Source organism: Tenrec ecaudatus, chromosome 18 (assembly GCF_050624435.1).
Source record: "Tenrec ecaudatus isolate mTenEca1 chromosome 18, mTenEca1.hap1, whole genome shotgun sequence".
Taxonomy (NCBI): Eukaryota; Metazoa; Chordata; class Mammalia; order Afrosoricida; family Tenrecidae; genus Tenrec; species Tenrec ecaudatus.
The window spans coordinates 67,711,151-67,724,826 of NC_134547.1; the positions used below are offsets into that span (position 1 = coordinate 67,711,151).

At 50.4% G+C, this 13,676-nt stretch overlaps 1 protein-coding gene across 1 annotated transcript in view; it reads left to right on the forward strand.

Moving 5' to 3' along the window:
- WWOX (WW domain containing oxidoreductase) overlaps positions 1-13,676 on the forward strand; it is a 936,085-nt gene that overhangs the window by 234,001 nt on the left and 688,408 nt on the right. The window contains exon 6 of the mRNA XM_075537052.1: positions 3,228-3,316. Coding sequence (XP_075393167.1) covers positions 3,228-3,316 — 89 coding nt within the window. The remainder of the gene's footprint in view (positions 1-3,227; positions 3,317-13,676) is intronic.

Sequence of the window (13,676 nt, forward strand, 5' to 3'; positions counted from 1 at the left end):
CTTTAAGTTCTGAGAATGCATGGAGTTTGGGGGCTAAGGGTACCATGTCCGGGGGGAAGGCGTGGGCTTCCTCCCTGCTACGCCAAAGATCTTTCCATCATCTAGCAGCTCCCTGACCTTAGGTTTGAAGTCAGTGATGAACATTTTGTGGATGAAATGGCGCTCACTCCGACTTTAGCCCAAACCAAACAAACAGGCTCTCTGCCATCAAGTCATGCCGACTTGTAGTGACCCTGTAGGACGGAGTAGAACTGCCCCTATGAGTTTCTGAGACTGGACCTGTTTATGTGAATGGAAGCCATGCCTTTCTCCCTCAGAGTGGCTGGGGGTTTTGAACTGCAGATCTTGCAGTGAGTAGCCCAATACCTAGCAAGTAAGCCACCTGCTCACTACTTCAACAGAGACCTTTAAAAGGATCATGTGGACACTAATGGTTTGTTCAATGTGGATGTGTGTCTCCTCGTGTACTGTGTTTCTAGCCTTGACCCAGACCAGGGACTCTGGTGGCCATTTTCCAGTGAGGTGGCTGAGCCCACTAGTATCCAAGAGACCTCCTGAAGCCACGCTGCCAGCACTGTGGTGGCGCAGGCCCTGACTCTGGTCCCTCTGCTGTGGGCGACAGCATCTCTGTGTATAGCCAGACCTCCCAGTCCCCAGATGTTCCCCCTGGTTTCAGGGGGTTCCACTTGGCTGAGTCACGGTCACGCAGTGGCGGCGGAGCTCGCTGCTGTAGAGCCTTTATGTCTACGCACTCTCAAGTCACCGAGCCCGATTTTGGAACTTAAAGAGCAGACCAAGAAGACGTGGCCGGGGCGAGGTTGTAGGGCAGTGTTTCTCAAACTTTCTAACGCCGCAATTCTTTCATGACCCCCACCCATGAAATTATTTTCGTTGCTGCTTCATAACTGTCATTTTGCTACTGTGATGAATCGGATGATCCCTGTGAAAGGGTCATTCAGCCTCCAAAGGAGTCGCAACCCCCAGGTTGAGAACTACGTCACCAGCAAGGGTTCCTGGGTCATAGGGCAGTGTGGGTACAGTTTGTGGGATGCCTAGTTATGTCTTTCTGGCTGAGCCTCAGGTGAACTTGCTCATAGTGACCCTATAGGACAGAGTAGAACTGTCCCCTGTGGGTTTCCGAGACTACTTGTTAACAGGCATAGAAAGCCCCATGTGTCTCCCACAAAGAAGCTGGTGGTTTTCAACTGCTGGCATGTCTGATTGCAGTCCAATGGGTAACCCCTGCGCCACCAGGGCTCCTGAGCCTAGGCCGTAGTAGATCCCCAGTCTTTCACTTCTGCATCCCCTCTTAGACCATGGCCCAGGATAGCCTTTGACAGTGTTAGACATTCAGGAAGGTGTGGCTCTGCATTACATGTGAGCACTCTCATTGAGAAAAACACACACACACACACACACACACACACCCTGTTGAACCCCCCCTCTTTCAGGCAGTTCCTCTGCATTTGTCAGGGGCAGTAGCAGGAACAGGAAACCCGATACCTAGGGCAGGGGAAGTAACTGAGTAATGGTGTGTGGACTTGAATCACTGTCCCCCAGAGCCCACTAACCCACAGCTCGTGGATTAGTCTGCTGAACTGCTTGATGGCGTGTGACCCTTGGTTCTCCCTGGATGTGTATGTTCCCATTTTATCCTTATTGGTTGTGGCAGCTCCGAGCTTCATGTGAAAGTGCAGCAGGAGGACCGAAAGACGGCTTTCTGCCCATAAGTCACAGGCACAGAACACCACAGCCTCATGGCCTGGGGATCCCTCTTCTTACTGTGTGTGGGAGGAATAGAGGTCTGTGTTTTTATCCCACCTCAAGGGGGGTGGTAACAGTCTTTTTACCACCACTGCCCCATTTAAGAAAGCTCTAGTGTGTTTCTTGTGAGGCGCTATGTGCCTGTGAGTCTCAGCCCCCAATGGAGGTGAGCAGGGCACCAAAGAGGCATGTGAGGATGAGCCCCTGCTTGTGGCTCAAGCTGATGCTAGCAGGGAGAAGTCAAGTGCTTGTGGGACACGAGAATCTCTGCGGGTATGAGCTTATTCAGTCACTGATTGACCTGGCACGCGGAAAAGATCTGAACTGCCCGTAAAGACGGGTGATTATGACACAGAGGGTGTGAGGCGTTGCTCCTCATCCGAGATCCAACATGAGGTGACCTCACCAAAGTACTTTCCATCGTCTCTGTAGGATGGTGGGGGTGGGGTTCATGGCCTCTTCTTTCTGTGGACTAAGGAGCCCTGGTGGCATAGTGCAGGGGATTATATGTAAGACTGCAGTCACAAGGTTAGCAGTTTGAAACCCCGGCTGCTCCTTGGTGGAAAGATAAAAGTGTTCTGCTTCCGTAAAGATTCTGAGCCTTGGAAATCCACGGGGGCAGGTCTACCCTGTCCTATGGGGCTGCTGAGTCAGAGCCGACTCCAGGGCAGTGAGTTTGGCTCTTGGTTGGCCATCTATGGACTTTCAGCACTGCCATTCTCGGCGTTCCAGGGATTGGGGACTAAGTCATTTGGCTGGCAGGTGTCCCTCTCCCTGGATCTGATGAAGGCTTTTCCTCCTCCTCCCAAAGTCTGCATCCTTGAGCTACGATTCTGCAAGGTGCTGCATTGCAGAAGGAAGCAAATACACCCACTCCTCTGTTGTTGCCAGTGGAGATGAACTTGGGCATCTAAATCAGCGGGTCCACAGTCGCCTCAGAGGGCACAGTGGCTGATCTCAATGTCATCACCGTTGCCCCTGACCAGTCCACCTGTCCGTCAAGTCTTACAGGTTACGAAGCTAAGGTTCTCTTTGGGCTCTGTGCCAACCAAGGTCCCTCGATGAGGATGTTGTAATTCCCTGAAGTCTGTTGTCTTTCATTTCTGAAGCTGCCTTCGTAGAATCACACCTGCCTCAATGTGAGCTTTCAGTGATGATAAAGTGGGCCCCAGAACCCTCACAGGACCCAGGCACTGTTCAGAGGGTCACCCCCATTTTCAGGGGACTGAGCGAGAGGTGCCCCAGGCCTGTCAATCCAGCTGTTTGGTGAAACAGGCCTGAGTCCTACCTGGCATTAGCAGTGAAAGCCCCCCCTCCCACTGCCCAGTGATGGATATCCTCTCCCAGCATCCAACAGAAGCTGGGGGATTCTGCCACATCCCAGAGCACACGGGCTGTAACTGGACCCCATGAATTAAGGGTGCAGTTATTTATCATCTCTTCCGCCTTCCCTCTCATTCCAGCACAAAGCCAAGGTGGAGGCAGTGACCCTGGACCTGGCCTCACTGGGCAGCGTGCAGCACTTCGCCGAAGCATTCAAGGCCAAGAACTTGTAAGTGCTCCCGCCCAGGCAGGGTACATCATAGCTCCTTGCTGGGGGACTGTGCACTCCTAGGGTGACCCGAGTCCAACCCAGAGGCTCATTCACACCGACTCCGTACTGGCGGCTGGTTTCCTTGACTCCGAGTCGCTCTCATGATTGTGTGATGTGGCATCCTTCTCCTCACAGCTTCCCTGGGCGGGGTGGTAGGGGATTGATAGGGGGGACAAGGGGAACTCACAAAACATCGAAAACGCCGGTAAGAGCGGGCAATAAAAGGCAGCTACCGTGCAAGGGGCAGCCTGACAATAGATACTCCTTTTTCAAATAAATAAGTAAACCCGTTGTAGACCAGTCAGTTTTGACTCATAGCCTCCCCACCTGCCAGTACAGGTTAGAACTGCCTCTGGGGGTTTGCAGGACCACAAATCTCTATGGGCGCAGAAAGCCTCCTCTCTCTCCTTCAGAGCGACTGGTGAGTTTGAACTGCCAACCCTGTGATTGGCAGCCTGACACGTAACCCTGACACACCAGGGCTCCTTTCCTTTGGCCAATGCGGAGGGGCAAAGTGTCTGTCACAGTGGGAGAGAAGTAGACGGATTGCGCTCAGGAAGGCGCCCCCCTAGGTAATCCAGGCTGCAGAGGGGCTGAGACCACCCAGAGCATCAAGGATTCCGCATGGTCGCAGAACGGCCTCCGAAACATAGACACACACGAGTGAGGAACTTACTCCTTGTTTTGATTTACTTCATGTTTTAGATTCCTTTCCGCCCCTCCAGTGCCTGAAGTGTGAGAGGACAGGCCCCTCAGACCCAGAGCCGACTGTTTCCCCCGCGTGGGTGACACTGCCCCTATAGGGAGGCAGCGACTGTGAAAGCAGATGCCGACACTCTGTCCCCAAGATGGGCTACAGTACCAGAGTTTGTCATTGCTGCGGAAGGGGAGCGGGTGCTGAGTCTGCTTTTGCTTTTTCTTCCTGAAAAGGGGTGCAGTCGGCCACATAATTTAGGAATCTATGGCCCAGGAAAACAATGGCTGTGGGGTGTCCACGGGTAGCTACATCTCAGTGATGCTAACTAAGTTGCTTCCAAGGGTTGATTTTTACAGCTAGCTGTGAGGGCCCTCAAGCAGAGCACTGCAGCAGCTCTCAAGGCACTGGTTCCCTGCCCCCCTCAGCCTCCCTTTATCCTCTGACTCATTCACTGAAGGAGCACTGGTGATGAGTGACTCAGTTTCTCAGTCAGCAGTTCAAAGCCACCAGCCGCTCCTCGAGAGGAAGACCAGGCTTTCTGCTCCCAAAGGAGCCCTGGTGGGGTAGTGTGGTTACACACTGGGCTGCTAACCTCAAAGTCGGCCTCTTGAAGCCACCAGCTGCTCCTCGGGAGGAAGACGGGGCTTTCTACTCCCGTAAAGAGTTCTAGTTTCGAACCCCACAGGGGCTGCCCTACCCTGTCCTGTCGGGTCACCATAAGTCAACATCAAGTGGATGGCAGTGAGTCACTCACTTAATACAGAGTCAAGGGCTCCTCTGAAGCCAGGGTTACTCCTAGACGCCAAAGAGGGAGGCCTGGCCCGCGGGTGCCTCGTTAAGATGGAAAGAGCCACAGCCTCCATTGGCCACAAGAAGTCTTCTATTGCTAACTTCCGATTCCTCCCTCAACAGAAGGTTCAGGCAGGAACAGTAACAATAACGGCAGCCGCTGCAGTAGCAGCTCCTTTCTGGAGAGCTAGTTTTGGGCATACACAATGAGCGTGTTGCTGGCCTCTCCTTCTGAAAGCTGTCTCTTAAGTAGCTGCTACTACTATGTCCCTTTGACCGCCAAGGAAAAACTTCCCAAAACAAACTCACTGCCATCAAGTGCGTCCTGACTCACAGCGACCCTTTAGGACAGGGTAGAACTGCCCCTGTGGGTTTTGGAGACGGTATTTCTTTACGGGAGTAGAGGAGGCTCATTTTCCTCCCAAGGAGCAGCTGGTGGATTTGAACTGTCCAACAAGTAGGCCACTCACGAATCTCTCGGTAGCAAGTGTGCTGTATTTCTATGCAGTGAATGCACACTCTCTACATTGGCTTGTCGACTGTGCCCTCTTTTGAAAAAGCACCAGGCATGTTTTTGAGTGTTTTTCACAGAAACGTGTAAAAGAATCGCCATGCCAGCACTCGGGAAAATAGTTCCCGGAGGGAGCGGTTGACAGAGAACCGTGGAAGATGTGCGTTCTCTGTGAGAAACATTATGTGCCACCTTCATCTTACAGCCCAAAAGCCCGCAGCACTGAGAAGCTCAGTCACTTTACGAAAGCAGCAAACGAGGAGGCCTGGATTTGAACCCAGGCCTGTCTGAAACTCGAGCACCAATTCTTTTCGTTTGCCCCACCTTCTACTCAGCCAACTTGCAATGTGAACTTCTGTGTTGCTTTTCAATGGCTGAGTGCCCCACATTACAGTGGAGTGAGTGTGTGTCATCCTTGCTGGATGCCCTCTGCTCCACCTCTAGGTGACCCTGGGCACAGCAGAGTGAAGTGTCATGGTCCAGCATCATCCTCACAGTCACCCACCACTATGGCAGCTCCTGAGCCAACACAGCCCACCAAGGGACTCCTCCGCCCTCCTTGTTGGTCCTCTGCTTCACCAAACAGTATGCCCTCCAATAGTGCTTGGGCCTTCCTGATGATGGGTCCAAGGAGCTGCTAGCTACAAGGTTGATGGTTCAATCCCACCTATCACTCCCAGGGAGGGACATGAGGCTGTGTCCTCCCATAAAGATCTGCTGTCTTGGAAACTCTAAAGAGGATTTTGACTCTGCCATGTGAGGTGGCTGTGAGTTGTAATAGATTCATTGGCAGCGGGTGGGTGCAGTGGATGATGGGTCCCAAGCAAGCCAGTTGGAGAGTGTGCCTTTGCGATCTACAAGGTTTTCATTGGCCCATTTTTGGAAATAGATCACCAGACTTTTCTCCATGGCCTGGCTTAGTCTGGGACCAATGACCACTGATGGCTGATCTTGCTGGTATTTAAAATGCCAGTGGTACAGCTTAGAGTGGCCCGGCAGCACCCAGCTCATCCCAGAAGGACACTCTGACAGGAGGGTGGCCATCTTTGAAATGCAGCTCCATAAAACTATAAATACTTCTCTGTCTCTGACTTCCTGTCTGTCTCTTTGGGGTTCATTTTAATCAGGATTCAAACACGACGGGTGCCGGAACTCTTTCTTTTTCCTTTAAGTCGACATGTTCTTCTTCCATGTCTTCTTTTTATTTTTTGAATGCAGCCTTTCTGTTGATGGGACCTGGCAGAGGGTCCTGTAGACTTTGCCAGCCTGGTCTTCTCCAAGAGCACCTGTGCGGCCTTTGAGAAGCCTTGCTTGGGCCTTGGTTTGACTGTTTTCTCGTACCCTATTGATCGAGGTTCGGTTTCAAGGCATGCCGGAAGCCCATGGAAGCAGATATGGTGTTCCTACTCAAGTGAACCCACCCAAGTCTCAGGATTTGTAGGGTTCAGACGTGTGCCCCCAATCCTTGCTCAGCATTGAGCCTATCCTATCATCCCTCAGTCCCCCGTGTTTGGGTAGGCAACTCCAGAGGCATGGTCAAATTCATGGGCACTTTTGGGACAAGAACTTCCCTTCAGTGATGGGGTAGCTGTCCCTCAAAAGGACATCATGGTTCTCAAGGTCAGTCAAGCTTCTGAAAGTTCAGTCTGCCCTCTACCTCCCCAGCTCTCTGTGCCTGCCCACCCTTCTTTCACTGACTCCTCACTTTTCCCCTCTCTTCTGGGTGGTCAGCCACTTCCAGACAGCCCGCCACAGAGTGGGGGAGGGCGCTGGTCACCCAGTGTGTCTCAGGTCAAATTATTTCGGGCATTACTGGAAAGTTCCAAACCCAAGCCTATGGTAAGTCTCAACCAGAGTGAGTTTTGAAGGCTATTTCTGTGTAACCTGCATGCATGGAGAGCCGCCAGACCTCATGCCGCCTGGGGGCAAACCCTCCGTCTGGGTGTGCAGACCCAAGACTCCTGCTGATGGTACAGACCAAAAAATGGGGTGTTCTGAAATATAGTGTGCTGTTTGTGTGGCACCTTTACCCAGGTGTTTCCTACCTAGTGTTAGCTGCTTACTTGTCTTTTGTTTCCTCTGAAAAGTATATATTTTGATGGGCATTAGAGCCGCATCCAGCACATACTAACAGCTCTGTCCTCAGTCTTTTTGCTTTCTCCTGTGGGGGCGGGGGAAGCGGGGCAGGCACACAATATATGGCAAACGCCCCGCTTGGGTCTCAGTGTGCCCTTCAGCCCTTAGAGGGTTAGCCGCAAAGCCTGTGGGGAGTGCGTGGAAAGGGAGGAGCTGCTCATAATCAAGCTAGCACACTCAAGGCGCAGGGCTTTCAGCACGTGACCACGGATCCCTACGCTCTCCCCGCCCCCCCCCCCCGCACTTCCTGTCTCCAAAATAATTAAAAGTAATTAAGCTTTTGTTTCACTTAAAAACTAACTTGGACAGGGTTTTTTTTTTTAAGAAGTTAAAATAACGGCCTCCTATCATCCTTTCTTTTTTAAACACTTGAAGAGGAAAGTCTTTCCACTGAGCTATTTATTTACACTCGACTCCTAAATTGCTTTTCAGAACTAGAATCTGCTCATCTTGAGTTTCTTGGACTTTTTCTCCAGCCAGGGCCCTTCCAAATCCTTCATGGGGAGCAGGTCAGGCCCACATTATAAATAAACCCCCGACTTGGAGGAAGGGATAACTTACCCTGAAGACCTGTGTGTAAATTACGGCTTCATCTTTTTTGGTCCCCCACTCCCCTCTCTCTTCGGTTTCTAACATCATCACCAGCATGGCAGCGTCCCTTTTGCTCGGCAAGGGAGGTCCATTTCTGGCCTGCTGCTCTGTCCTCTGACACGCTCTGAAAAGGAAGAGAACAAGGCAGGCGGGCTTCAGCTGCAAGGAAGGCTCTAAATCTAGATCTCTTTGTTATGATTTTTCTTTTTAAAGGACAAAATAAAAATAAAAGCAAAAAACCTTCAAGTTTCCTTTTCCCCATCTCCTATACATTTTCTATCTCAAGATGTTCAGGAAAGCACCATCTTCTGAAGCATCCAATGTCCTTGGAAGCTCCAGGCAAGAACACTGCCCTCATCAGTCCAATTTTGATTTCATATTATTATTATTATTTTAGTGATTCTGAAACCTCATGCCCAGCCATCAAAGAATTTTAAATACATTTTTATAAGGGATCATTAAAGTCAGTCTTCAGTGGCCATCCCTTGTTAAACAAGCCACCAACTCAGGGAGGCAGGGTGTGGTGCTGGTTTTCTGGCTCTGCTGCGAAAGGCCAGTGAGAACATGCCGTTAACCCCGTCATAGTGTCCCAGCTCTGCTGCTGTGTGAAAAGGTAGCCATTGGTGGTGACAGTGGTGGTGGCGGGTGTCCTTTAGTGGACAAGGGAATTGAGAGAGGAAGGAAGGAAGGGACGAACTTGGAAACATACTCAGACAATCCATGGAAGCAGTTCTTTTTGTTCAACTGAATTCCTGTTTGTTTATTTTTTTAAACCCTTTTTGTGAATTGAGTGAACTTGTACAGATCAACAGAATTCCCCATTCAAAAACTCATATTCATTTCGTTTCCTGTCCCTGACTCCAATCTACGTTTAAGTTGCCGGTTTCCTGCCAACCCGAGTTCTCATGCAGGTACCCCTTGAGGATCTTCCCGGGCGGTGCAAATGGTTCACTCCCTCAGCTGCTGACCAAAAGGTGGGAGGTTCCAGGCCACCCAGAGGCTCCTTGGAAGAAAGACCTGGCGTTCCACTTCCAAGAAGCCAGTGGGGGCACAGTTCAGACCACACACATGGGCTCGCCATCAGTCAGGCGCAAATCTTTAGTCACTGTTTTAGGGGGATTTGTTCCTTTATTTGTAGATCCTGGGAATCAAATGTGAAAACAATCTCTCATGCAGCAGTTACTTTAGGGAAGAAATGGAACACTTCCCTGCTTAGGCGCCAGGACAGCACCTCTTTCCTGAGAGACAGGGCTTCCCTGGTGTGGCTACGTGCCATGGGGCCAAGCCAGCCTGGCTTTGCTTGTTGTGAGCTGGGCTGCCTGACCCCTGTGAGTGGAACCCACCCGGTACCATCTTAGACCCACCTCAGCCCACCCGCTTAGCTCCGCCATCGGCCCAGCACACCCAGGACAGCAGGGTTAGCATTCAGTTCCTTGCAGAGAGCTCGAGATTTATGTACGTCCAGAAAAAGCACTTAAGTTTTCTCTGTTTTGGAATGAGATTTCCCAACCAGGCCCTCAGGGTTTTTGGCCAGTGCCCTCCTGACCACCCTGGCTGTTGGGCAGGCAGAATTCAGCCCTCACATAATTGCCATGTTGGGAAGTAGCTGCAAAACCACGCCGGGATCACAGTCTAGTAACACGGGAGCCGCCCCAACCTCCCCCCTTGCCCCCCCAGTAGCCGGGATTGCATTTTAGTAACACGGGAGCCACCCCAGCCTCCCCTCCTTGCCCCTAGTAAACCGTAGAGAAGCTCATTCTTGCCCTTTTCAAAACTCAAGTATACATTTGAGACGAATCAGCAGCGCTTGTGCCGTGGCTGCGTGCGGAAAGTCCCCATGGGAGGCTACATTTTCAGTTGGCAGTCCTTCCCCCACCCGCCAGTGTTTTCAGTATCACCAACCCTGTTCTTTCCTCAGCCCTGTAGCAATCTCCCCCCTTTGCCTCATCACTTGGAAAATGAGACTAGAGCCCTCTCGATTAGTGGCGACCTCCCCCCGTTTGCCTTTTGAGCTATGGTTTAGAGCCCGGCTCCCAGACTACAAAGTGTCTGAGCCGACACTGGGCAGCAAGTGATAACCACACACAGAAAGGGGGTTCTGGTAGCTTCTGGAATACAGGCGGTGGCTAAACTGGCATATTATCCAGTCCTCGGAGACAGAGTTTAGCAGAATGCCCCAGCCGTAAGGGGCTGTAATGCCTCAGTTTACCACCTCAGATCTCGCATCCCTTAGAGACAGTGAGAGGGGGCTAGAATGCACTTGGAATCAGCTGAGGATCTTCCAAAACCAAGCTCTTCTGATTGAATTGTCCTGGAGTGTGAGGTGGACAGCAGGCTCATAAAAACTCCCAGGAGATTCTCCTGGGCAGCCTGAGATTCATGGTTTGGGATCCATGAGGTGGGGGCCGGGGGCATGCAAGGAGAAAGCCCTGGGAGAGCAGTGGACGGAGTGCTGGGCTGCTGAGCACACAGTCACACCGCCTGGGGACCCCACAGGGCCAGTTCTCCCCTGCCTTATCGGGCAGCTGATCCGAGTGGACCCCGTGGCAAGCAGCTTTGATTTGGAGACATCAGTTGACAGAAATTTGGGTTGTTTACATTTTTTTATTATTATAGATATTGAACAAGTGTCTGCATGTATTTTCAAATCGTTTGAAGGATCTACACATGGAGGAGTGGAATTGAAGCACCGTATGGTAATTGTAGAGGAGCCATGGTGACCTATTGGTTACACACTGGACTGTGAGCCACAAAATCCGCAGTTTGAAACCACCAGGCGCTCTGTGGGATAAAGAATAGGCTTTCTACTCCCATAACGAGTTACAGTCACTGAAACCCAGCCCTTTAGGGTGGCCGTGAGTCGGAATTGACTCCGTGGCAGTGAGTTTTTATGAGTTTATGGTAACTCTGTGTCTAACTTTTTGCGGAGCTACTAATTGTTTTCCAGCGTGCCTTCGGTTAGGTGTCTGCCTGCTAATAACCTCAAGGCACTTCAAGCCCTCCTGCTGTTCCACGGGAGAAAGAGGAAGCTGTTTGCTCCTGTAAAGATGTGCAGACGTACAGACTTAGAAGCACTAGACAGGGACACAGTAGGTCAGAATCGACTCTAAGGCAGTGGGATTGCTGGCAGTGTATGAAGGTTCTGTTTACTCCATGTCCCTGCCAACACTGTTGTTGACCATCTTCTTACAACCATACTGGTGTGGCGGGGGAGAGAAAGGGGGGTGAGTGTGTATCTGTGGGGGAAGGTGGTAAGAAATACCTGGAGCTCTGCTCCCCTAAAGATTCTTGTTGTTGTTAGGTACCATCGAGTCAATTCTGACCCGTCGCAAACCTGTGTACAACAAATGGCGACATAGCTAGATCCTGTCCCATCCTCACAATTGTTAGATTTCATCCCATCTGAAACTGTGTTAGTCCATCTTGTCCAAGGTCTTTCTCCTTACTCCTCCACTTGACCGAGCACAATGTCCTTCTCCAGGCACTGGTCTCTCCTAACAGCATGTCCAGAGTATGTGAGATGAACTCTCTCCATCCTTGCCTCTAAGGAGCATTCTGGCTAGACTTCTTCCAAGACAGAGTTGCTTGCTCTTTTGTCAGTCCCAGGTACTTGCAACATTTCCCGTCAACCCTGTAGTTCAAATGCATCCATTTTCCTTTGGTCTTCTTTTTTCAACATCCAACTTTCACATGCATGTGAAGTACCATGGTGTGGGGCAGTTGCACCTTGGTCCTCAAAGTAACGCCCTCAATCTTTAACATGTCCATGAGGTCTGCTGCAGAAGCTTCACCCAATGCAATGTGTCTTTGTTCCCCTGACCACTGCTTTCTGAGCATCAATTGTGGTCCAAGCCAGAAGCAGTCCTTGACATCTTCAAGGTTACAGTTTAGAAAATCCAGTTCTCCTTTGAAAGGACTTCATGGCAGACCAAAACACAGGTCGGGACAAAATGGTTGAGCTTTCTTATAGTCTCCTGTAAACTACTGCTCTAAGTTCTTGGTCTGCCTTGGTTGTTTGTGTAAGCTCTTCAATAGTGTGTTAGTCTAGGTAGACTAGAGAAACAAATCCATAGAAACTCACCTGTATAAGAGAGAGTTTTATATACAGGGTAATTGATCATTAAAAAAGCATCCCAACCCAGTCCAGTGCAAACCCATAAGTCCGATATTGACCTATATGCCTGATACCAATCTACAAGGGTCTCTTCAGATTCAAGAAACACATGCAATGATGCCGAATACAGGACAATCAGGCCAGTGGGTAGAAAGTCTTTGGATCCAATGGCATTGTAAGCATCTCAGCGCTGGCAGGGGTCTCCACGTGGCTTCTCCAGTTGCCAGGGTCTACCAGCGTAGTGCCATGTGTCTTGTCAGTAGAGGATCTCCAAGGGAGTGAGCAGAGAGAGAAAGATGTCTTCCACCTCCAAGGAGGAAATTCCAGGCATTCCCAGAATTCTCAGGAGAAGCCATTCCCACACAGAGGCTTCATTGTGTATGATCCAATTGACAGGTCAGACTCCACCCCTTCACTTGTAATCCTCTCAATTTGACACCAGATTATGTTACTACCACAGACAGATTTCTCTAGTTTTGATCCTGTGGGTTTCAGTGTAGTCCATTGCCTATTGATAAAATTATTCAACCGTCTCAAGTTGTTGTCTCGTACAGCAGATTTCCCCAGGGCAGCGCGTCGTTTGATCTCTTAACAGCTGCTTTTCTGAGCATTGTTGGTGGATCCAAGCAAGACAAAATCCGTGGCAACCTAGTTTTTTCTCCTTTTATTATGGCCCAGTTGTGAGGGTGCTGCTTTCCGTGGCATTGAGGCCCGTTGAGTCGTCATCCACACTGAAGGCTGCAGTCCTTGATCTTCAACAGCCCTCCAAGCTTTCAGCAAGCCAGGTTGTAGTAGCTAGGTTGCGTCCACCTTTTGTTGTTGCTACAAGCATCATGGCGAACATGCCTGTACCTACATCTTTATGGGTCTCCAATTTTCTTAGGACAAATGGTTCCAAGGGTAAGTTTCTGGGACAAAGCATGTGAATTCCCCCTCCCCCCAAATACTGTTGCCCAACGTAAACACATAACCCTCCAGCCAAGTCCTATGTCACTTTTTCTCCTCCCTTCATCAAGCTCTAGGCAAGATGGTGTTATTTTTTCACTTTTGCTGTTGAGGTCGAAAATACCCTTTTATTAAGCCTTGTATGTATTGTAAAGCAGAGTGCTTGTCTTTATCAGCCACTGGAATATTTGTCTCTAGTACTTGTTCCTATCACTTGAGCCCATTGCCCTCAGGGAGAGGAGAAGCCACTTCCTGGTGAGACCAGGAGGGGAAATCTTGGGTTTTCCTTCGTGGAGGGGGAGGAAGCTAGAGATAGCTGAACAGTGAGTGAGGGCAAAGGGAGTCAGGCTAGGAGGTGGGGGTGGGTTTCTACCCAGCTCCGTCAGTTATCCCCACTCCCTAGTCTCTCTTTGCCATACATAGATGGTGTCTTGACAGGCATATAGACAGGCATTAAGTGTGTGTGGGAATAATTTATTCCTCAGTTTTCCACAGTCATTTAGTGCAGACAGCAAATTAGCAAAGGAATATCCCT